Genomic DNA, 25,723 nt, shown 5'->3' on the forward strand with positions numbered 1-25,723 from the left:
TTTGCATATAATTAGAAATTAGGATTATATATGATCAGAAATTTGTGGACAATGATAGCACCTCCATAATATATAGAGTGATTTTAATATATTCATAACCTCTGTGGCTCTGTATTCAGTCTCTTTTTCAGTGTTCATTGTGATTAATAAATTTATCTTGTAGCTTTTATGAACTTCATCATTTAATCTCTATAGACTTCCTTTCAAATTTCCAATTGTTATTTGAATAAATGGAAACTAAGCATTTGTAAGAATAATTCATAAATGACATTAAAAAATACAGAACAATTTAGTAAATTAATGTTAGTTTTTACTTGTCAAGGTGGAATAGGCTTTTATCTTAAAAATTAAAGCTTTTTAATTTTAATTACTTGTACTTGCAATCTTAAGCATTTCTAAGCAGATAAGAAACAGAAGATTTCCAAATTTGTGGAATATTTAACATTTTGGGATTAAACTACTATATGCAGACACTGTACTCGACACTAGGGACACAATACTGGGACACAATAATTAAATCCGATATTTTTGTGTGGGAAATAGACAATAAATCAAATAATTATAGCAAAAAATAAATCAAATAATTATAGCCAAAAAGGAAATGACCATACTGTGTTATTAGAGACAAACTAGATGGAGGAGAGCATTTTAGATAGAGTGTGCAGCAAAGGCCTCTCTGAGAATGTGAAATTTAAGCTGAGGTAGAGGATAAGGAGTCCGTCATCTGAAAAGTAGTGATAGGAAGGTTCCAGCTGTAGAGCTGGGCGCGGTGACTCACGCCTGTAATCCCAGTACTTTGGGAGGCCGAGGCGGGCGGATGACGAAGTCAAGAGATCAAGACCATCCTGGCCAACATGGTGAAATCCTATCTCTACTAAAAATACAAAAATTAGCTGGATGTGGTGGCACACGCCTGTAGTCCCAGCTAACTTGGAGGCTGAGGCAGGAGAATCGCTTGAACCTGGGAGGCAGAGTTTACAGTGAGCCGAGATCACACCACTGCACTCCAGCCTGGAGACAGAGCAAGACTCTGTCTCAAAAAACAAAAATGACAACAACAAAAACAACACCAAAAAAATTTGCTTAGTATATATTTTTAAGTACTTTGTTTTCTGCATTTTAAATGGTCTTTCTTCTAACAATTTGACATATGCCCTTTTAAGGGGATATTTCTGTTAAGTTACTTGAAGGATTTTGTTTCCTTTTAAAGAAATCTAGTGTTAACCTTTTCAGTTTCATTAGCTATGAGTAATTTTGGCAAAATTTTAAGATGACAAAAGAAAACCTTTAAAATGATTCAGAGAATACCAAGAATTTATCAGTCATTACTTGCCTAACCACAGCTCATCCCTTGCTCTTAACAAGTATAAAATGAGTTTAAAAACCTGAAGAAACTTTGGTAGAGCTGAATGAAAATGATGCCTCCTGAAGACTTGTTTGTACATGTTATATGCAAAATATTCTTACAAAGTCCATATTTTCACCCAAGACATACTGCTTTTTCTTGCTCATAAAATCATCGGACAGCTTTGAATCTTTGTTTGGGAATGACGTAATCTAAATATTCATTATTTATTTTCGTCTTGACTTGTTGGCTAAGAGAAAAAGAAAGATACTTCTGAATTTCCAGTTAAGTGTATTTGTAAATATATTTGACTCAGAATTTAGTTTTGCTTTAGATGTGCCAACAATGCTTATTTCTCGCTGCGTTTGAGGAGTAACTTTTGATATTATTGAAAATTCAGTTAAAAGTAAAAGTCAAATTGTAATTCTAAATTAATTTTTGTAACTTGAATTAAAGATTTTCTATGTAGCATGTTTCTGTCTTGATATGTTGTATCTCATTATGGTTTCCTAAAACTCTTATACATAAATTATTCATTCTCATCTCACTCACCCTCTTTTGTTTTTTAAAAATGTTCCACATCAGAGAGACATTGATTACTGAGAGATTAGATACATATATGTCTCCAAGTTTGTGATTTTCTTCATTTTAATTACTGGTACTGTATGGGCATTATTCTTTCTCTGTCTCCTAAAACAAACAAACAAAAATACCAGGAATTCCATCAAGATCTAATATACTTATAGTTTTGTGCTTTCCAGTCTATCTTTGAGTTATCTCAAATTCCTTGTAAATAGCATTTCCTGAGAAGGGCATCAGCATTCATGATGTGTCAGGAATCAGTTCTTTCTCATGCCATTTTGATTTAAAGTACAAGTAGTCTGTGTGTGTGTGTTTCATACCTATAACTAATATCAAGTTCAAAGTTTTCTATTTCTATTAGTGTTTGTTTTATTGTTTAACATGTTAATATAGTAATCCCTTTGGGAGAATGAATGGCATTTCTATGTGAAATTGCTAAATGTAAAGCTTATTCCTTCAATTCAAGAACTTTTGATTTTACACATATATGTGTGTATATATATGTGTATGTATGTGTGTGTGTGTATATATATATATATTTTTTTCTGAATGGCATTGCGCATTCCTGCTTACATAAATCAGTTATTGAGAGCCCTTCCAGCCAGCCATACTCACCCCCATTAAGGTTCTTACATCACTTTGAACAAGTAGCACTTACAAGTTACATGTTAATTTTCTGTGTTGCAGTCTGCATTCTGCATCTGACACTGTGCATCTTAAAGGACTGCAAGATGGTTTTCTTATTTGCACCTGTAATAAAATCTGATAGTAAGGTGGCATTCAGCGTGGATTTTTATATGTAGAAAGGGTGGACATTTAACAGTTTAAGCTTGTCTGTACTCAGGATCATGTTATTCACATTAATCATTTGTGTGTAGAGTTTAAACTATGATGCTCTTGGAGAAAATTTCCACAAGGTTTTCCCTTCCTCCATAAGTGGTGTCATATCGTGTGTTCTTTAATACTGGTGTTTTTTTAACCCCTGCTATTGGTGTCCATTTATATCTAGCTCATTTTGTCAAAACTTGATGTGTACAACAGCTTAATGTTTGCCAAAACATGTCTCACTAGATAGGTTATGCAAACTTCGTGATAGTGATTTGCCACTCATAGTCCTTTCCTTCCCCCCGCCACCCCAGCCCCTTTTCCTTTCCTTGCTATTGTTTCATTGTGTTGCATTCTGTTCCATTCTGAAATCATGGTAGTTAACATGAGTGTACTGTGGCTGACATGGTTAGAATTACTGCTAATGGAGAAATAGAAGTTAACTCTCTTCAATATATGTACCGGCATACATATTTCTTCTTCTGTTATTTGATTAAGTGGGAGAAACCTTGATGTAATCTAGTCTGTCTCTTTTTGTAAACCATTAACTAAGTTAAGCCTCTGTATTTTTTCAAATCTTAAACAGTATGCAGTGCTCAACTATTTTACATTAAAAGTTGCAGAACGTAAATTTGATACTTGAAGTTTTCATTAGAAGTAGTAGAACCAAAATAATGTTGGTGAAAAAGCATATATATGGTTTTATTTTTTATTTTATTTTATTTTTATTTTTAATTTTTTTTGAGACACAGACTCACTCTGTCACCCAGGCTGGAGTGCAGTGGTGCAATCTCGGCTCACTGCAAGCTCCGCCTCCCGGGTTCACGTCATTCTCCTGCCTCAGCCTCCAGAGTAGCTGGGACCATAGGCGCCAGCCACCCCACCCAGCTAATTTTTTTTTTGTATTTTTAGTAAAGACGGGTTTTCACCATATTAGCCAGGATGGTCTCTATCTCCTGACCTCGTGATCCGCCCACCTTGGCCTCCCACAGTGCTGGGATTACAGGTGTGAGCCACCGCGCCCAGCCTGTATATCGTTTTATATACTGCTATTTTCACTACGTAAAAAGCACATGCGTTTGTACAAGAAATAGAAGGGACTGAGCCAAAGCTAAAATTCTTTAAGGCAGTGAGTTTATGGATTTTATTTTTGCTTTATAATCTTATCTAATATCTTCATGGTTTTTTTTTTTTAATTAAGAAAAATTAGAACTTTGTGTATCTTTGGATAGTAAGAATAATATCTAGAAAAAGTTGCCTCTCATAAGCTGTAATTATACACCCTTATTCCATATTTACTTTTATGCATTAGATATCTTTTGTTTCTCTCTGGCAGAATCCTAAAATTCTTTCAAGGTTCACCTCTAATGCTACCCCCTCCCTACATGGGAGGAATTTCTTCCTTAGGTGTCTAATACTACACTTTGTACACACATGTATTTTAATACTTCTTAGCTAGTTCTGTATGCATTAGACTTCATGACAGCCTGGCTCATTGAGAAAACACTGACTGTGGAGCTAGAACAACCTGACTTCAAGATTCTGTCATTTACTAGTTTTATGATCATAAGCATATTATTTAATCTTTTTGAGCCTCAATCCTCATCTTGTTATTGTGGCCAATACTACCTATCTTATAAGATTGCAATGAATTTCAAAGCATCATGTGTAAAGAGGCCAGCCCTCTCTGGTAGTGTCTAATAACTACTTCTCTAATTAAAAAGACTTGGATTCTGCCACTCCTTTGACTTTGTACCTTTTCTTGGAATGTTAGCTGGCTGAATCAGGAAGACTTGATCAAGCTGATTACTAAAAATGTCATTTTTAAAAATTTGTTATGTCACTAGGGTTTTAATCAGCTTGCAGTACTGACTTAGATTTTTTTTTTCCAGTCTCTAAGATATTGCTTTTTTAAATGTTATTTTCCACACACTTAGAACTTTGAGAGATTTGTTTTCAGAGACACATGAAATACCTTTTTGATTGTATTTTTTATTTTTATGTTTTTAATGGTAGGTTAATATTTTTCAACCTTTACTTCATTATCTTCCCTCCAAACTGCCTTTTTAGGCATTTCTTCCCAATTACCTCTACCCATGAAATTTTAATTCCACAAATACAGTACATCTGTTTATGTGCAGTACTGTATGTGTATCTATACTTAATAGAGTAAAATTTTGTTACCCTTCTCCTCAAAGAACCAAATTTCACCCCCTTGAAATGATAGCACCCTTGTCAAAAATGCATACATCAGACCTTTTAGACATGATTTGAAGGAACAGATTAATAGTTCACTGCTTGGGTTCTAGTTGGATAATTCTAAGAATGAATTCTGCTTGTTCTGTTGATTAGCTGTGTGACCTTTTGTCAGTCTCCTTAGCTTTCTAAAGCTTCTCTTCTTCATCTGTAAAATGGGAATACTACTATTATCATCCTCATAAGGTTGTGCAGTACATTTAGCATATATTAATTACTCAACATATATTAGCTATTACTTTATCATCTTAATAATCACAACTTTAATTTTGTTCTTTGGAACTTAAGACCTTAGTGTCAAGGGATATCTAACTGGTCTCTTTATCCATTTTTTAAATACTGACTGCTGAAAATGTAAGCGTTGTTGGTAACATAAGATACCTACAGACCTCCATAATAAATAAAAGCTAATCAGAAAGAAAATTCCTTAGTGTACATATAAATACATGTAGAGTATTAAAATGAATTTACATGATAGCTTGAACCATAGGTTATTATTTTATTAAATAATTCTGGGTCCTATTTTTAGATATTTGATTTAATGGATGCCAAAGCACGTGCTGATTGCATCAAAGAAATAGATCTTCTTAAGGTAATTAATGAACTATTGACTCTTTTGAACATAATATGGTGATAAAAGTGATTTACTAAAATATCACACTTAAACACAAAAAGGTTTTTAAGACTTACACTACACTGATTTCAAGTAATATTATATAAGGTTGAATTTCAGTATATTGAAGAATATAGTTATTTTTTGGATTTATTGTTAAATAATATAATCAGAACATTTGGTAGGACCAGCTTTTTTTTTTTCTCATTTCTAACTAGGAAGTAGATAAAACGGGCATAAACACTGAAAATTTTTTTTTCTTGACCACCCCAACAAGATATATTCTAAAGGTTAAGTAATATAAATGCAAATTAGTATTATCTCAACATGAATTATATTGAAAATATGGACTAATCAAAATGGTTCACATGCATTTTCTAATGTTCCAAAACCTTTTTCCAGACTTAGACAGAGTGCATCTAAAGAATATGCCAAGAATTAGCTTTTTAGTTTCTCATCTACTAAAAATATGACTGAGACCTCAATTATTTCTGCAGTGATTCGTTTATAGTAAAATTTCTTTTGAGAAATGCTGTGGCTTATGTTGTATTTTTAACTTATAGTTAAAATTTGGCTGTTTGTTTATGCCATCCATTTGTGTTACTGCCTAAAATGAACCAGATTTATGCAAAAAGGAAAAAAGTAAGGTCAAAACAATGTTTTCTGACTATTCTGTTAGTTGTAGTTATTTCTTGGCACATGAAGTAGCTGGCTTAAATATATGTGAACTTTTACTGTAGAAATAGCATGTCATCATAGAAAATTTGTGGAGAAAACTTTAAGTAGAAAGAAGAAAGTCACCCATACTTTCTGCATAATTTCTCAGAGAAACAATTCATCTCATATTAATGTGTTTAAAGATTGAACAAAAGGACTGTAAATGAGTAGGGACTGATACATATATTTCTACAAGGTAAAATTTTTCTTAGGGATGATTTTATGAATTGGCTCACATAAACAAGTCCTGTATATTATTTGATATAAAAGCAATAGTTAGATATAGTATAGTAGATATCAGCTGTGTTTTGTCTGCTAGCTGGAGTTATTCTAGGACCAGCCATAACTTCTAAATAGGAGTAAAAAGGGCTGCTTTATCATTGAGTGTTCCTAAATGAAAGTTCTCATTTTGAGGATGTAATTTTTAGCAGTTGGTGACCTAATTCTGTCATTTACTTCTTGCATCTGTTGATATGCTTATTGGGCTTAGCAGTACTTTTAAATTAAGATTTAAATGTAAAATATATTATTTCTAATAATATTAAGATAAAATTACACCTAGTTTTACTTTTAATAATTGTAGTATTTGTTTCAAAATTCACTAAAGAAAAATATACTGTCATGTTAAGATTTCTATAATTTAAAAAATACAGTTAAGTTTGTTCTTAAGTTACAAAACTGTGACTCTTAGAAATTTACAGTAAGAAAACTTTCTGATGCCTGTTTTATTTTCTCAGCAACTCAACCATCCAAATGTAATAAAATATTATGCATCATTCATTGAAGATAATGAACTAAACATAGTTTTGGAACTAGCAGATGCTGGTGACCTATCCAGAATGATCAAGGTAAGTTTTTAAAAAATCGTCTTAATGTTTTGTTTTGTTTTTTACTAATAGAATTGTCTGTTAAACATATAGGGATATTAGATATTTTAAACTAAAGACCTCAATGCAAGACTTATCTGGTAAATATGTAATAAATAGTAGATGATTAGTGATCATAATTCTGAAACTGGTTTACTTGGTGATGTTTCCACTGGTCAGCTTAAATATCTAACCCCAAAACCAACTTGGAAAGGGACCAAGATACTTGTCTTCTGTAAGTCAAGTTTTGCTGTTTGATTCTCTGAGCAGACCATGCTTGATCCTGTGTCTCTGGACATGAGTAAAAGGAGGTAGAAAGAGACTCTAGAGCAGCCTGACCTATTTCTGGGGGGGATCCGTCAAAGAAAGTGGGATTTGCAGTCAGACCTTGGATATCAACCCCACATAAAAATTGTTTTACCTTCTTTTCTAAGGGCATATTAATTGGGTTTAAGTTCAGCTGTAATTAATAGAAACCCTTAAATAATAGTAGCTTAAAAACTGTTTGTCCTTGGGCCAGTTACTCCTCTGCGCCACATTTTCTAAAAAACAAAGTAATAATATGACCTACTTTATAGGAATGTTGTAATTATTGAATTAATTAATATTTATGAAGAGCTTAGAAGAATGCCTCACACATTGTAAGGCTATGTAAATGTATCTGCTGCTGCTATTATTATTATTGTTATTGTTATTACTTCTCTGTCACGTAAAAGTCTGGGGCTAGTATGGTAGCCCTGTTCTATCAAGAGTATTTTAGAGACCTAGCCTATTTCTAGCTTATCAAGTCACACTAGGCTTGAAGGGACAAAGAGTACGTGCTGGCTTTATCTTAAAGCACATTCCTGAGTGCTGCCTGTCACACAACATTTTCAGCTTTATTCCCTTGGCCAGAATGTAGTCTCATGAACCTATCTAGCTGCAAGGAAGGCTGGAAAAGAAAGTCTTTATTCAGCTGGCCTTGTGCCCAGCTAAACTTCTGTTACTATGGAACACAACTTGAACCATCTAGAAACAAACAAGAATAACTGAATGAGAAAAACAAAAACTATTTATTTGAGCTTGCTGTAGCAAGGGAGTCAGCCAATCATCACTTTCATCTTGGCAGAGAACTGAAAGCAGACAAAGGAGTGAAAGGTTTTAGAGGGAAGAAAAGGGAAGCCTTTGGGTATGCCCTGATGGGAAACTGCTGACATAGAGAAGCTATAGACCAGCTGACTAGAAACAGGGTGTCCTTGTGATTGGTTAGGAGTACATATTTGGCTTTCTCTGGTTGGTCCTAGTTAAAGGCAGGGACAAAATTAGGGAAGCTGTCAGTCGTTATTCAATTGTTATAGAAGTTACTATTTAGCTTCCTAGATTGTCACTAGAGATAGCAGTCTGGCTTCCTGCAAGTCTAACTTATAGCACGCTGACTTCCTGTGTTGTTTGGTGTAGATAAAGAGTTGATTTCCTGGGCAGGTAAGAAAGATTGATATGTGGTTGGATATATGTACGTACATTAGTACATATGTCTTTAAGTAGATGGATGGATATGTGTACATGTATTAGTACATATGTCTTTAAAAAGTATACATGTAAACATACTATATATTACTTAACCATCATAATAAAACTATGTGAGAGGTATTACTGACCCAATTGTATTTATATGGTCCTTCCTTTTTCTCCCTCATTCCCATGTCCCAGAAATAACCTCTAACCGTTATGTGCATAAAACCTTCCCAACTTTACTTACTATCTTTATACCCATTTAAATATAAAAATATATATTAATACATGTATTCTTTCTCAGACACATCACGATTTATTTTATTACTTTGTTAATAGATAGTTGGATTGTTTTCATTTTTTATTCTTACAGAGAAATCTCAAGTACAAAGCCTTATCTACATCAATACAACTGTATCTATAATACTCCATTGTCTATTACATAGATTCATTTAAATATTGCCAAGTAAGAGTATACACATTTTAAATAATAGCTATTGCCAAATTAGACCCTTAAATAGTTAATACCAATTTGTAGCTTTTAAAAAATATCTCTGTATTTTATTTTTTTATTTATTAGACATTTACTCTGTGCCAGGTACATGGTTTATGGCTTTTTGGAACTCATCATCTAGTGGGAGGATCAGGCATTTGACTAATACTAATGTAAAACTATTTACCTGCAGTTGTAATAAGTTATATAAAGGAAAAGTGTGGGTTATAAGGGATGATTATAACAGGACCTCTGAAACTACACTGGTGAATTCAGATGGCAATTAAAGGATTTTAATCAGTTGTCCTAGTTATTTAATCTTAATAATTGAGCCAGTTTGTACATCAATAAAATTGGGTCAGTAATACCTGTCTTACAGCATTATTATGATGGTTAAATAATATAATATGTAGTATGTTTATATATATACTTTTTAAAGACATATGTACAAATGTATATACACATACCCATCCATCTATCTGTGTCTTTATGCACGTATGATATCTCATAGGTATTCACATTTTCTTTATTCCATTTAAACCTCTGATCACCACGCTTCTAGCCTCCTTGCATCATACAAATCTACTCTTTTCTACTCTTCAAAGTTGTCTTTATTCCTCCAGTTTTACAGAGTATTTAAAAGTCACTAGACAGGAGCACCCTCACCTTCCCATGACTGAACCTGCTAGACCTACTTGTGTCTGTTACTGTTCTCTCCTCCTTCTCTCCTGTTACCATATTCTTGTTAGATAGGAGGGATTGTTATGTTTCCCTCCACCTGGGTTTTCTATCCTTTCTCTGCCTGTATTCTCAGAAATCTTAATTCCTATCATTATCTGTTCCCAGTCCTAGATTCATAACCATTGTGCACTTCTGAGTTCCTTCTCTCATCATTTAAATATGCTCAGGTCACTGTTGTTTTAAACATATTTACATGTATATACATGCACACGCACCTGTTCCCCATTCATTCATTCATTTATTCAAGAAACTTATTTTCCAGTGGAGAAGTCAAATGCTAAAAGCAAGTAGAATATATGATATGCCAGATGTTGATAAATCAATTAAGAAAAATTAAAGAAAGAAAAGCAATAAGGAGTTTGGAGGAGGTGTGTTGCTATTTTATTTTATTTATGTAATTAATTTTTTTGAGATGGAATCTCACTGTGTCGCCCAGTCGGGAATGCAGTGGTGCGATCTCGGCTCACTGCAACCTCTGCCTCCCAGGTTCGAGCAATTCTCCTGTCTCTGCCTTCCTAGTGGCTAGGACTACAGGCATGCACCACCATACCTGGCTAATTTTTGTATTTTTAGTAGAGACGGGGTTTCACCATATTGGTCAAGGTGATCTTGAACTTTGACCTCAGGTGATCCACCTGCCTCAGCCTCCCAAAGTGCTGGGATTACAGGTGTGAGCCACTGTACCCAACCTGTGTTGTTACATTAAGTAAGATAATCTCAGAAGACGCTCTTAAGTCCTGCCACCCTCACCTCTGCCTGCTTTTTCCTTCAATTACTACCCTAGTTATTTTTTTTCCTTCACAGTCAGACACTTACTCCTGACTCTCTTTCCAACCTACCACACATAATAGCTCTTCAATGACCTCTATCATGAAAGCCAAAGGACTTTGTCCAGTCTTCATTCTGCTTGATCTCTCAGCAGCATTTGGCTCTGCTTTTCATACCCTTCTTCCTAAAACACTTCTCCACCGGCTTATTGAGTCCCACAGTGTCTTGATTTTCTTCCTACCTCTCTGGAGACTATCATTTTTCTTAACTGAGTCATTCTCTTCTTCCTGGCCTTTAATGATGGAATTTTAAGTTTCAGTCCTTGCCTTTTTTTTTTTTCAGTTCTTACATTATAGCTGATCTCATTCATACCTGTGTATTCAGTTACTGTCTATACTCTTGTTGACTTCCGATTTTTTATCTTTAGCATGGAGCATTCTCTAAATTCTGACTCTATATTGGCTCAATATGCCTGTAAACAAATTCCTTACAGACTACCCATCCTCCCATGTTCCCTAACTCGAGGCCTGGCACCAATTTATCTAGTTGTGCACTCTGGAAACCAGGACTCTTTTTTGACATTTCACTCTCCCTTACCTCTTCTTTTCAATCTCACCAGATTCTGTTTATTTTTTCTTCTAAATCCATTCAAATTTCTTCACCTGGTTCCCTTTCCATTTCTCTCCCTATTGTCTCTCATTCAGAGAGAGTGAGAGCTTTTTAACTGTCTCCCAGTATCCAGCACCCATTCCTTAAATCCGTTTCTCCATCAGTCTTTAAGACGTTAGAGGGGAGAGAAACAAAGCAAAAGGAAAACCTCCTTTCAATCAAGTCTTTCTAGGTTTTCACTTTAAGGGTAAAGACTAAAATGTTTGGCAAGATTCAGCAAGCCTTGTGTTCTATAGAAGATACGCTCCCTCAGAGAGGGTCAGAGTCTGTTTTGTGTATTCACATATCCCAAGTGCCTAGAGCAGTGCCTGGCACAGAGCTTGTGCTCAGCATATATTTGCTATAGAATCTGACTCCTCCTCTTGCTGTGGCATATTGGCCTTTCATTTCCTTGAATGTGATTTTATTTTACCTGGTATGCTCTTCTTCTCCATTCTTGGCTGACTTTATTTCTGCTTGTACTTCAGTTCTTTACTTAGGTATCACTTCTTCAAGCATATTCCTTTCACTCATGAAGTACTTTATGGTGTAAGTGCTCCCAGAGTGCCCTTCCTACATATGACTTAGTAATATAATCATGTATTTATGTGTGTAATCATTTTATTGATGTTTGTATTTCCCATTAGACTTAAATTTCTTTTGAGCACAGAGACCATGCTGGTTTTTCTTGCCTGGGTATCTTCAGTTTCTAGCTCATAGTACCAACTTCAATAAATATGTAGTGAATAGATGTATAGAAGTTGGTTGTTTTACTTCTATTACACTTCTCTGTTCCAGGGCTCAGTAGATAACATGAGTGGTTGTATAATTGTCACAACAATTTCCTGCTGCTTTATGCTCTGGTCTTATAGAGAGTTGCTGTGATATTCAGTGTATTTTTTGTGGGAGTGGGGTTGGGTAGTTAAGAAATTCTAAAATTGTTTTCTGAACATGCTTATTGGTTCTGTAAGCAGTTCTTTATAAGATAGATTATATCAGGAAAAAAATCATAGGAACTTCTTTTGTGAAGGAATAGAACAGTGGCTTAAAGCTTTGTAAAGGACAGCAGTGAATGCTTGAATTGTAATGAACATGATTCATTTCTTTTTAGTGAGTAATATTGTAAATCATTGTGCATCATAGCAATATATTTCATTCTCTCAAGTCTTCAGCTTAATTGGGGTAGAAGAGGAAATATAGCTTCTGGTCTGTATTCCAGAAATGAACCTCTGGATAGCATTGCATCAAAGATTTTTACAAGTAAATAATTAATTGGTTCAGAGCAGACTGACAAATATAATTAAGCAATTTATAGTTGAAATATTCAGTATTTCTCTAATTAGTGACAAAGGAATACCTGAGGCTGTGGTCAGATGAAATACTTCCCAGATGAGTTTTAGGATAAAAGGAAATCTAGAATTTTTCATCATAATTTCTTCATTATCAGCAATCAGAATTTTAAAGGAAAATCGACCTTACAAAACAGATTTCAGTTAAATTGTGCTGTATATGCCATATATTTTCTGTATTGTAGTTAAATTGGACACATACGTGCTCCATTTTGTAGTATGTCTTATTATACTGTTTATTTCGCTATTCTAATGTCAAGAAACATATTTGGTGGTGAAGACCCAGTGTAGAGGAAATTAATCTCAAAAATATATAATAAGAGGATTTTAAAATTTCAACTTGTCAATAGAAATGTTACTAAAACATATTTTAAATTTTCATGGTTCATTTCACAATATATATATACTTCATTCATTGAACTGTTTGTAAGTACATGTATTTATAACTACCTATTGGTAAGTCAATTTGAGACAAATAGAAGAAACTATAAATGTGTGTATTTAATATTATACATTTTTAAAAATTGTTTCACTAGAATATCAATGAAATAAAATGTAACCTAATAAATATTTTGAGAAGAAACTCAGAGGTTTGTTATCTGCCAAGAGAATGTCATACCATATCACAGTGGCTAAGGAGGAAGTGAATATTATTCTTATAAATAGTTTTTAGTTAAATATGCAATACAAATAATTTAAATGGATGTCTGTTTTCTGCCAGGAGTTTGACACTGCACAAAATAAATAAATAAGACCATCGTTTCTTATTTCTAGGATATTTAGGTATAGGCTATCTTCTTAGATTGCTGACTTTGTGTTTTCTACCTTGTTCCACCTGTAGGTCATTCCTTCTAAATTTGCTAAGAGCCTTAAAACTCCTTTTGTTTATATATACATAAAATTAATTTTACATATTGATTTTTCATGTGTTTACAGTTGTATTTTGTATTAATTTTTTATTGCTGCATAGCAAATTACCACAAATTTAGCAGCTTTAAGCAACACAAATTTATTAACTCTAGATTCCTGTGGATCAGGATTAATGGGTTCTCTGCTGAAGGTCTTAGAAAATTGAAATCAAGGTGCCATCTGGTGCTGTGAGCTCACTTGAGGTTCAGGGTCTTACTCCATGTTCACTGTTTTTTGGGGGAATTCAGATCCTTGAAGTTGTATGGCTAAAGTTCCTGTTTCCCTTCTGGTTGTCACCTGGGGGTATCCTTAGGTTCTTGAGGCCGCTGGCCGTTTTCTGCCCCATTTGTCTCCACAACCTGCCATTGTGTTCCCTTAAGACCAGCAGGAGAATTTCTCTGGGTTCAGATCTCTCTGGATGTTTTTGAATGGCTCACCCAATTAGGTCATGACTACTCAGGCTAATGTCCTTCTTGATTAACTCAAAGTCAGCTGATTAGGGACCTTAATTACATCTGCAAAATCCCTTCTTCTATATAACATCATATAAAGTGGGAAGAGTAATTCATAATATTCACATGTCCTACTCACATTCAAGAGAGTGGGATTATACAACAGGACTTGAGAATTTGGGGGAGTGAGGTACGTCTTAGAATTCTGCTTATGGCAGACATTAATAAATTAGCTAGAATGTCAACCATGTTTTGGAGATAACTTATTTTCAAATACTATAACTTAAAAATCTTGTTCACCTACTTGGTTTAGCTGTTTTTACATTTGCAGACACATTTTTATTTGTACTTATCCAAATGTAGAGGTTGTATTGGAAATAAAATCACTTTGAAATATCTTTTACACTCTTGGCCTTTGGATCCTTAAAGCAATAAAGGTTTCCCAGCAGTCCCATCTCTCTTTGATAACTCTGATTTATTGTTTACCGGGATACCTACACTTTCCATTTCAGCGTCTGGACAAAGTGTATAGCCCATGTCAGACAATTATGAGAACTGCCAGTGATTCCAAATGCAGTTTCTCACTAAGTCTTTTGTATAAGATCGTCATCTGTCTTATATTTCATTTTAGAATTATTCTGAAGTCCTAAGGTTACAAGTTAGTAGCGCTATCTGAAAAAAACTACAGAGGATTGAATATTATTTTATATATATAAATTAAAAATATATATTTTATATATATACACACGCATAGCTACATTTACTTGGGTACCTATATATGATATATGTACATCTATGTGTCTATATCTGTATAAATTTTTGTCTACATATGGTATGTATATGTAGGTGTGTTATATAGAATTTTTTTAAAGAGCAATGTTACTGATAAAATATCACTTGTGTTTTCCTTGATACTTAAGTAGTTTGAAATTGAAGCAGTATAGAACTTAGAGATTTTAGGAAATTGAACACCTTATACCACGAAATGACCATTATTTAATTCTGTGAGCATACATAAAAGGTGGTATATGAACTTTGAACTCTGTTTGCTTGGAAAAAAATTGAAAATAATTTTGAAGGAGCTTATTGCTCCTTACATTTGAAGATGATAGTGACATAAAACTCCCTTTTGTAAACCATGTAATAGCATCGTGAGCAGTAATTTTGGTAACTGTAGACACTTAAGTAAGGATAAGGGTTCAGACACCATTATGTTAAGCATCTTAATTTCTTTTCTTTAGATTTCAATTGAGATACTTTTACTGTTCTGCTGTGTTTTCTTTGTTCATTATGAAAATTAAACTATCTGTTCAACTCTTAGTGTTGTCTAGTATAACATAGCAAGACAGAATTTATTAAACAGGGAAATATTTCTGTTTCTCTTTGTGACCTTGTCTCCTCTAAGACTGACCGACTATTCTTTTTAATCTCACTTCATCACTAGTACTCTGATGCAATAGAGAAAACATTTTAAGTATTTCCAAGTATTTTCTTATCAGTTTTAGTAATGTGGAAACTTCTCTTAAGAATTATTCACATGGCAGCAATGCAGGGACCATTCTTTGTAGTAATTCTATTGCATTTGTGTGTTTTTATTGTTGATCTTTTAGTTTTTTAATATCCTACATAAGTTCCTTGATATTGATGTACCAGTTTTCAGGAGGCAACTGTTTTGGGGAAGTTTTGTGACTTTATGAGTACTTATTTTTCTGGTTTGCTAAATAATTTAAGAGGTTTTTTTGCCCTCAAGGTGTAATTGCTCCAGAAAAATATTTTCTGTTTCACATTTTCTACCCTAAGATGAAATATATTTTTGGCTTGCATTAATAACCTGCATAATTTTAACTTTTGGGAATCAATTGATTATATTTATATTCTGTTATAATCTAAAAACAGCTTAGCACTCTTAATAGATTTTCAAACATTACAGGAAAAGACAAAGACTAGGAGACCTTGGATAAGAAGATAAAATGAGATGCTAGTAATAAGTATTCTCAGTGATCTCATGACTGTAAGGCCCATTCTACTTTATACCTTCTAATGCAACTTAAAGTATCTGAATTTTATTCAGTGTGCCAAGAGAGAAAATACCTATACACTGTAAATTAGTATTACATACCAAAATTTTAATTTTATATAATTTTCCACAATTGTGTATAGCAAATATTTGTAAAGTTTAGTTTGTTGATACCTCATTGTACCTTCCAAAGAAAAATGTTTCCATAGAAAGATTAATAAAAATATCACACTTAGCACTGCCCATTGTACTTCCAGAAGCATCCTTTTTCATCACCCAGTATTTGTGCGTTTGATTCTTTGAAATAACCATGACAAAGTATAGTCTTAAAAAATTGCATTATAATTGCAGTGCTGTGTTTGGGAACATCCCCTCTGATAGTAAACGTTTGACCTAATTACAAGCTTATAACAAAGAACTCTAACTACTTGTCATCTCATGTTAAGACCTTTTATAGTATTAAATGGACTAGTAGGAATCTCTGAGGTTTTTTCGTTGTTACTAATTGGATATATGAAGGATAAGGCATACCAGGAAACTATTATTTTTAAGTATGAAATGTGCCAAACAGACATTTATTATTTCTGTTTCATTTGAAACTAAGACTGTAGACCCATAGATTATATTTCAGAAGTGGTGGAAACTTCATAGATCATCTCCAAACTAGGAAGCTGAGACCCATCAAGGTTAAATGGTTTGTTCAAGGTCGCACAACCTGTTACTGTCAAACCTTATAATCAGGTCTATTATTATAAGATGGATATGGATTGTGTTAGTGGCACATTTAAACATTTGACAACAATCCAAGCAGGAAATGTTTCCTTATATTTAACATAAATCACTTACTTCCTCTTACTAGATACTTGAAAGAAATGGAGAGCAGCTGGTGCCTGTAATTCCAGTTCTCTTATAACTTCATTATTTCTCATCATTTAATTAACATTTTTCCTAATCCTCTTCAAACACACCTTGCACACCAGGATTGCATTTTGTTTTGTTTTGTTTTGTTTTTTATTTTTTTAACCACAGCAGTACATTTCTAAAGGATGCTTAGTGTATGCTTCCCTGGATTGGCTACACAATTGCAAGTCCCTTTGTTAAAAATTAAAAATTTTTAAAATGGCAGTAACAGGGCTTTAAACCAAGTGCCAGACCTGCATACAGGTTTCCTGCCCATGAAGCTGACCCTGATAGTTCCAGATATTTTGCCTAAAATTTTCTCTTTTAAAGATTAACATGTCAAACTGTGTGCTTAAATGTTTTGATATGCCACAGAGAATAATAGTTTTTTTTGTAAAAATAAGATCATTTTCTATTCTTTCTCTGTTGCTGAGGTTATGCTGGGTAATATCATTGAAGCTTTTCCTGAGATTTCTTGAGGAAGAATATTATAATTCTATAATTCAGAAATAAACAGTGTATATTCTACTTGGAATTGTAATGTCTAGAATGCAGGAACCAAGTTACCCAATGGAGTTCAAAAATGGTACTTAGATATTCAGTGTCCACTATGTAATTGGATTTGATCTTGGTCATTTAATTTGTAGTAGGGTGTTTGGAGATTAATAATTTTAAAAAGAGTGTATCTATTAAGATGTGACTATTTTCCCAAAATCTTTGAAAGGAAACAGCTTGGATCAGCTGTAGCCCTTTTTATATTAATATAAATCACTTAGATGGTGATGCAGATGGGTTTTACCAGATAATGCTGAACTTCACCTAAGTGAAATGTTGGTGATCTTCTTACACATAAGTCAGAAATAATATAATCTGATGTTTGTATATACATACATTTTGTATGTAAATTGATTAACTTTTTGTCACGTCTGATTTTTCTATTTGAATAATACCCAGTATTTATTTGAATAATTTTGATAACAGTAGAAAAGGTGCTTTTAAAGTAACTAGTATTTGAAGATTTGCATAGAGAAAAGACTAGCCTACTTAAAAAAAAAAAGACTAAACAAAATTATGTCCAAATGATCAGGTATATATGGGTGTTGATTTTTGCCTGCCCATAAATTTTTGGTTACTTTATTTTCAACTATAAAAAAAAGTTGCAATTCTATTTCATAGCATAAATATGGTAAAAGCACCCTGTCACATATTCTTTCATTTTCTTATAAATATTTATATTGGTTCCAACTTTTAGATGTATTGGTTACATTATTTATTGCTATATTAAAAACTTGCTATATAACAAATATATGTACATTTTTACTTTTTACATGTTGGCATTAGATTTTTTTTTTTAAATCAGAGCTAATCATTTATATAGAGCTGACTTTTTTCAAGAGAAAACAAGATTTTCAAACAATAATGCTCATTGGCTAGATAATTAACTTTTAAGAAGATATGTGTTTATTAGAATAAATTTTAAGAGAAGGTTGTTCTTTCTTTTTTTTTTTATTTCTTTGGCTTTGTAGAAGTTCCTATTTTGTAGTGCTAATATACATTTTACCCATAGTAAAAATAATTCAAATTTGCATTGCCTTTTTGCCGTTCATCCTCTTTTAAGAGATAGCCAACAGTGCCACCATCAGAACAGACAGGCTCTTCTCATTTTAAGTGTTGGTTTTCTCGAAAAACAACAAAAAAACAAAACCCAAAAAACCCTATACTTAAGGAATGGTTTAAAAACCACATATGTTTAAGCAGACATTTATTAAAAATAATGAGAGATACTAATGGCATAATGAAACTGCCTTTATTTTATGAAAAAATCAAATTCATGTTATTCTTCAATGGCCTATAACTAATTTGGATACTTAACTCTTACCAGGTCATTCTGAGTAGTATTATATTGAATTCAGCTTATTGTCATCAGTTTTAACTTGTAAGCTACAGTCTCAAAGAATACAAAAACATAAAAATAATCAGATCATCTTGGTCTGGTAACATCTTATCTTCCCTATTGTGCAATTTGGGGGCAATTTTTAAATTATGCCTTTTCTTTTAGTTTGATTTCTTTTTTATAATGGTATTTAAAAAGCAAACTTCCAACTACATTATAATTATGATGATTTCAAAATCTGTATAAAGCATAAAAATTTGTTTTCATGGTCTGATATGTACATGATATGGTATATTTATTTTTGAATGAAAAGAAACCTGGTCCCCATCTTCCTGTTGACATCAAACAGTCCTCTGATATGCTAATCCAGCATCAGGGAGAGCACATATATACAGGGTTTATTTGGACTCATTCCAAGTCTGAAAGAAAATTATGTGTAAAGAACTGATTTTGCAGCATTACCCCCTTTGAATGAAAACTGATGTTGACACAGTCTGCAATTAAAAAGACATAGTCTTGAAACATGATATGGGAGGTTTCTAACATTTTAGTAAGACCCTGATTTGCTTTTTAATTACCTGGTCATCTAGTTGTTTTTTATTCTTTGGGATGTAATGTTACTGATGTAATAGCTATTGAAATTGCTAATAAATTTATTTCTGTAGTATGTGTTATAAGAAAGATTAACCTAAGATTACTAGCTTTTCCTTAAAGATTTATCCTTTGGTGCATACGTTGAGTACGTATGAGACAGTAGATATAATTTTTTGCTCAGTATGAAGTAGGGATATCAGTGGATTTCCTGTACTGTTTTTCCATTCAGCCTGCCCTCAGCTGGTCAGTGGTGTAAAAACTGAAAGGTAGCTGTTTTAGAATTTTCTCAAGTATTCAATAACAAAACAATTTAGTTGGACTTCTCAAAATATCTTTGGATATCTTTGGATAAATTGCATTAAAGTACATATTTAAATTTTAATATATATATTTTAAAACAGTTAAAATTATTAGAAAATTTTATGGAAACCAATTAAAATGCAATATTCATGTTGGTTATTTATAAGTATTGTTAAATGGGAAACCACTTGCATTTTGTTTTTGAAAAATAATTTTTATGTATAGAATCTTTGTAAGTCTTAACAAAGCTAAGAACTTTGTCCTTGAAGTAATATATTATTAGTGTAGTCTTCTAGCAGATTTATTGTAGAAAAAATGAGCATAAATAAGTACCTCTGGTTTTACAATTATTGTAGTATTTGCCCTCTTATGTGCAACAACCCCTCTCCTAAGTAGCCTGTTGGTGCTGTCAGCTTTTTGCCTGGGCATTCTTGTAAGGTTTTTCTTCCATGGAGTTTAGTTTCATTCATTCAAAGCAGAGTACAAGTTTGACTTGCATTGTACAGTAGAAATATTCATGAAAACTTTCTACATAAATTCCTTTTATTTATTTAACTTTTAATAAATTGTGATATTTCAAATCACCAGGGTGGTTCAGTATTTAAAAGGAATTCTGTAGTGAAACCTTCTGCCAGGAGAAGAATTGTCTTTTAATGAACATAATTACGTACATGTATCTAGACTTTTTTATTCTGGCTCTTCTTTTAAGACAAGAAATTGTTTTAGATGTTAATTTTTTGAAATAGTGGGACATCCCAAAAATGTACCATTATACAGTTTCCGCCAACCTTAGTTATAATAGGAAAAAACTTAAGCCATTATGTCAGATAAAATTCTTGGAATCATTTCAGTATAAAGATCATATGCTTTTCAGCTGATAATGGTAGATAAAATTAGGTGTTTTTCTGACTTACAGATTTTTTTCCTATCAGAATCCAGTCTTGAGAAATTTTAGTTTTTATAATTCTTATTTTTAATTTTCAAAAAGCATTTTAAGAAGCAAAAGAGGCTAATTCCTGAAAGAACTGTTTGGAAGTACTTTGTTCAGCTTTGCAGTGCATTGGAACACATGCATTCTCGAAGAGTCATGCATAGAGGTAAGATAAAATCATTAAGAACTTTTAATCTTGTTTTAAATGATATAAGTTCTTTAAAGTAAATGTCTTCCAGTCATTACGTAATACCATACTTTTTCAGATCATTATTTTCAAATTATAATTGTGCTAGAATGTTAAACCCTTAAATAAACCACTACTTGATTTTAAATAAGAATGTAAATTAATCTTCTGCTTGACTCTTAGGAGCATCTTACTAACCAGTAAGATGCTGTTGATAAAGAGAAGACAGCAATCAAATATATTTAAGGAAGAGTTTTTTGTTTCTTCAATTAAACAATGTATATCATAACCACTTAGATTTTTAATATTCAGTATTAGCTCAGCATTCTTATCAGTCAAGTGGTTGAGCAGAGTATGTTAAGATTACATCAATAAGTAATTGAACCACTGATACTGAAGTGTGAAAAATTTTAATACAATTCATTTATGCAATTAAGATTTTTAAAGCCATCTAAGTAAATAATTATATGGCTAATAGTGCTATGGTTTTATATTTTATGCAAATCTACCAATACGTTAATCTTTAGTAAGATATTTTATTTAAAATTGATATCAAAAGGACACATGTATTTTGTACTTCGAATTTCACAGGTTTTTGAAAATGGAAAACAAAATGCATTTGAAATAGAAATTAATAATCATGTTCATCATAGTGCATTGATGATTAGCTGTCTATCAGAGAATCGAGAACTTCTGGGTATTAGGATATATCAGAATTATTCAAAGTAAACTAATTGGTCCATAATTCAAACTTTCATGATTAAAATAAATTTTAAATTCTATCATGAAATGTAGTTCTTAATTCCTTTAAAATTTCTAAAATGTCTATCATCTTTTACCTGATCCCTTCCTTTATTCACAGATATAAAACCAGCTAATGTGTTCATTACAGCCACTGGGGTGGTAAAACTTGGAGATCTTGGGCTTGGCCGGTTTTTCAGCTCAAAAACCACAGCTGCACATTCTTTAGGTAAGAGCCACAATATAATTTCATTCAGTTACTTTGCGTATGTGTCATTAGAAGGTAAGAGGTGTACCAATTACATGCCAGCTCTTACATTCTTAATAAAACTATTTAAAAAATCACCAGATCCTGAACAGATGCCTGCAACTCTCTATTAGGTATAAGGTTTCCTCTAATATGACAGTTGGATACTTCTGTCAACTTGACCTCAGGCAGACATTGAGTTAAAAAAAAAATGCTGATAAATCTGGTGTAACTATTGCCATAGAAAAGTCCTTTTATTCTACATTTAATAATAGATAATATGGTGATTAAGCTGTCTCTTGGAAGACTTCACCGAACTATTTAAAAATACAATAGTAGTTTGTAAATTTTTATTTATTAAAATAACATACATGGTTTTGAGTGTTGTTGTTTAGAAATAATGGAAATTACTAGAAGAGATAATTTTTAAATTGGGTAACTTAAAAGGAGTGATAGGGCTTATCTTAAAACTCCTCAAATCATATTCTCCTTGTAAATACAGGACTTAGATCAAATGGTGACAATCAGAATTAAGTAAAAGTTATGTTAAAAATAAGTTGGCTTTGATTTAATGGTGCTCATCTTTGGTGTCATAATTTCATTGAAAGCTATTTTTTTTTATAAAATTGTTTTGAGATATGAAATAAAAACCTTTTAAATGTCCTGATGAGGAATAAATAAGTTATACTAAATAACAAAGTAGTGAAATGAACATCTGAATTAATTGACTAGTTTTTGAGTTTTCCCGGCTTTGTTACCTAAGATTCTGTGTGGCCTTGAACCTGTCATCGAATTTTTCTATATTTATAAAACAGTACCTGAAACGTAAATAAGTACTCAATATTCGCTGAATTACAAAATATTGTATCCTAATTTCAAGAGTGTTGGAAAGATAATGCTTTGCATTTTTAACGGGATTTCAATTTTGTCAAGTATTTTGAGAAAATGAAATTTCGCACTGATGCTGAATAACATAGGTTTTTCTCCTTTCACTTCACATTTATTTTTATAGAGCATTGTGATTTTTCCTGAATAAAGAAATTTGACATGGAATTCCATAAGACGTGCATATAATTTGCCTAGCACTTTAATAAAGTTTTATTGGGAAAGTTGAGAGTGGAGGATTTCTATAGAGAAAACAAACCTTAGACTGTTTCAAGCCAGTGCCATTTGTCACTAGTAGACAACATGTTTTCACTTTATGTTACTCATCTGAATAGAAGAATGTCATAAAAGCATTCTGTCACTAGTTTAGATAGAAATGCCAGGCTACAATTACATACACACACCTGCACATTCCCCTGCTCATGCACACACGTGTGTTGTTTACATGCTGCTTTGCAGACTGTCTCTGAGCCTGCTGTAGTCATCCAGCCCAAAGGATCCAGTGTTATTATATGAAACCCAGTTTTGTTTTGTTTGATTTGCCTGATACTGCCTCTTGTAAAAGTTCTAAACAGAATTTAAGAACATATATGCATCTCCAAATTGAGGTGATCTGCTAGTAGAAATTATGGAGTAAAATTAATTTTAACAGATTTAATAATTCATTATGAGTTTCTAATGCCAAGTTTTATCAAAACCAACTCACCTAAGGTCATGTAATTATATATGTGTAATATATAAACATTATGTATATTTATATAATATATTGTTATATATATAAATGTGTGTATGTATACACATTATAAATAAATGAAATATATGCTCATGCCCATAATTACTAAGTATTCTAAGACATACCTGAAATAGAGCAGTGAAAAAATAGAAATAAGACTGTTTTCTTAATGGATGAATCATAGAATATTAATTTTTTCACAAGTATTTTTTGTTTTACATATTATTTTGAGAAAAAAATATATCCTTAAAATAAGAAAATTTCCATTATCCCTTCTTGTCTTCTCTGTGAACTGAAGATTTTGATTGTTTAAAACTAAAGTTCATTAAGCACAGTATATTATATACAAATAATTAAAATTTGGACTCTAGTCTACTAAGGCTCTTTGGACCCCGTAAAAATCCTACTTAGAAGAATCAAGAAAAATTCTCTGCTAACATACTATATATAAAATAGCAAGGATAGAAATCCTGACAGACATTCTTGATGACAAATTGACCCTAATTTTTACTTGTATTACTCTGCTATGTTGTCATATATTTTTAAGAGCAAATTTAAGTTTTCTTCTCAGAGTTGGCACTGCAAAGTAATTGAAAAAGTGGTGACCTATGCAAATTTGTTTTGCTTATAGGAAACACAAAAGAACTATAGATTTTATTGTATGTTGATTAATTTTTTAGTTTTACTGAGGATACAATCTATAGGGCATGATTCATCCATAGAGCAGGTATACTTTTCAGTGAAACTATAAATAAATGAGATCTCTATGTAGTTCATAAGGAAAAATCTACATAAGTTTACTTTAAACAAAGTTTGTACTGGAGCCAAATTTCTTTTAACGTTGGGAAGGAGGTATTTTCAGAAATTTAATTTTAAAATGCAAAGATATATAGGATCTTAAAAACGTCTTACGCATTTATATTTTCAAAATACATTTTTGTTGAAAAATCAAGATATGGTTTTAACTTATTTTAATTCATTAATAGGATTGTGCACTTCCAAAAACTATGTTTGTATTTAACAATCCTTAAGAGATTGGCAAGTCTTTGCATTTTCAATTGTCTATTCATTTGGTGTCTCTTATTTGTATCTTTTGATTCCATGATAAATCAACATACAATAAAACCTGTAGTTCTGTCTTCTGTAGCAAATAAAATCATATAGGTGGCCACATTTCCAATTAGTTTTCAGAACCAATTCTTAAAAGTATGACAGCATAGTAGTAATTCCTTTAATGTAAGGATTGAGAATTGCAAATACTAAATCTGATATTGCTGCATGTTCAAACTATGTTCAGATCTTCAAAACTGAAAAATATCCTAACAGGTCTTCACCTGTTTTTCTACTTCCTCCCTGCTACCACCACATACATTGTCTCAAAATATCTCTACTTTCCATTCCCTCATTCCCTCCTCCTTACGCTATAATTACTTCACATTTGGACTAGGAGATTACCCTCTTTTGTTTCTGATATTTTTCTTCATAATCCATTCTGTATGTTTCCACTAGACGTATCTTCCTCAGAGACACTATCTGATTGTGTTACTTTCCTCAAAATCCTCCTTGGTTGCCTGTTGCCTGAAGAATGTCATACAAGGTCCTTGACCTGGCATTCAGCGCCCTTTACAGTTTGGTGTCCTCTAACTTTCCACTCTGATTATTGACTGACTGTATCTCCCCAGCTCATGATGTGCCAGCTATGTTTTTCCTCTTGCTTTCTTCTGAAAGAATGAACGCTGGGATTTGCATGCTCTGTGGGACCTTTATCAAGCCATTTATTAACTTTTCTAAAACTCAGTGTCTGGATTTATAAAACTAGAAATGCAGGTAATAACCATCCTATGTTGTCCCTTAACTCCTAAACAATTCCTGACCAAACAATTCCTGACCAATGAATGCAAGTGTTTTCTTAACACTGTAATAAACTGTATAAATGTTCAATTGCTTATGGTGGTGGTGAAGTGATGAAGATGCAGAAAAAGAAAGGAGGAAGTAGAGAAGGAGTTCTCCATGTACAATTTATTTATTCTGCCTGAACTGATTGATTCAAAAACCTATTATATGCGGGTGCTATTCTAGAGACAAGGAATGTAGCCTGAGCAAGACAAGTCCTTGTCCTCAGGGAGCTTACCTTATGGTGGGAGGAAATAGATAATAAAGCAAACAAAAAACTTAGATGAATTATTAGTGATATGACAGCAAATGGCCAGTTGGGGAACTAATTTGGAGAGGGTGAGAT

At 32.5% G+C, this 25,723-nt stretch overlaps 1 protein-coding gene across 1 annotated transcript in view; it reads left to right on the top strand.

Moving 5' to 3' along the window:
- Positions 1-25,723, top strand: part of NEK7 (NIMA related kinase 7) — a 149,731-nt gene that overhangs the window by 89,865 nt on the left and 34,143 nt on the right. Inside the window, exons 4-7 of the mRNA XM_023224704.3 lie at positions 5,538-5,600; positions 7,076-7,186; positions 20,749-20,857; positions 21,741-21,848. Coding sequence (XP_023080472.1) covers positions 5,538-5,600; positions 7,076-7,186; positions 20,749-20,857; positions 21,741-21,848 — 391 coding nt within the window. The remainder of the gene's footprint in view (positions 1-5,537; positions 5,601-7,075; positions 7,187-20,748; positions 20,858-21,740; positions 21,849-25,723) is intronic.

The sequence above is a fragment of the Piliocolobus tephrosceles genome, chromosome 1 (genome assembly GCF_002776525.5).
Source record: "Piliocolobus tephrosceles isolate RC106 chromosome 1, ASM277652v3, whole genome shotgun sequence".
Taxonomy (NCBI): domain Eukaryota; kingdom Metazoa; phylum Chordata; class Mammalia; order Primates; family Cercopithecidae; genus Piliocolobus; species Piliocolobus tephrosceles.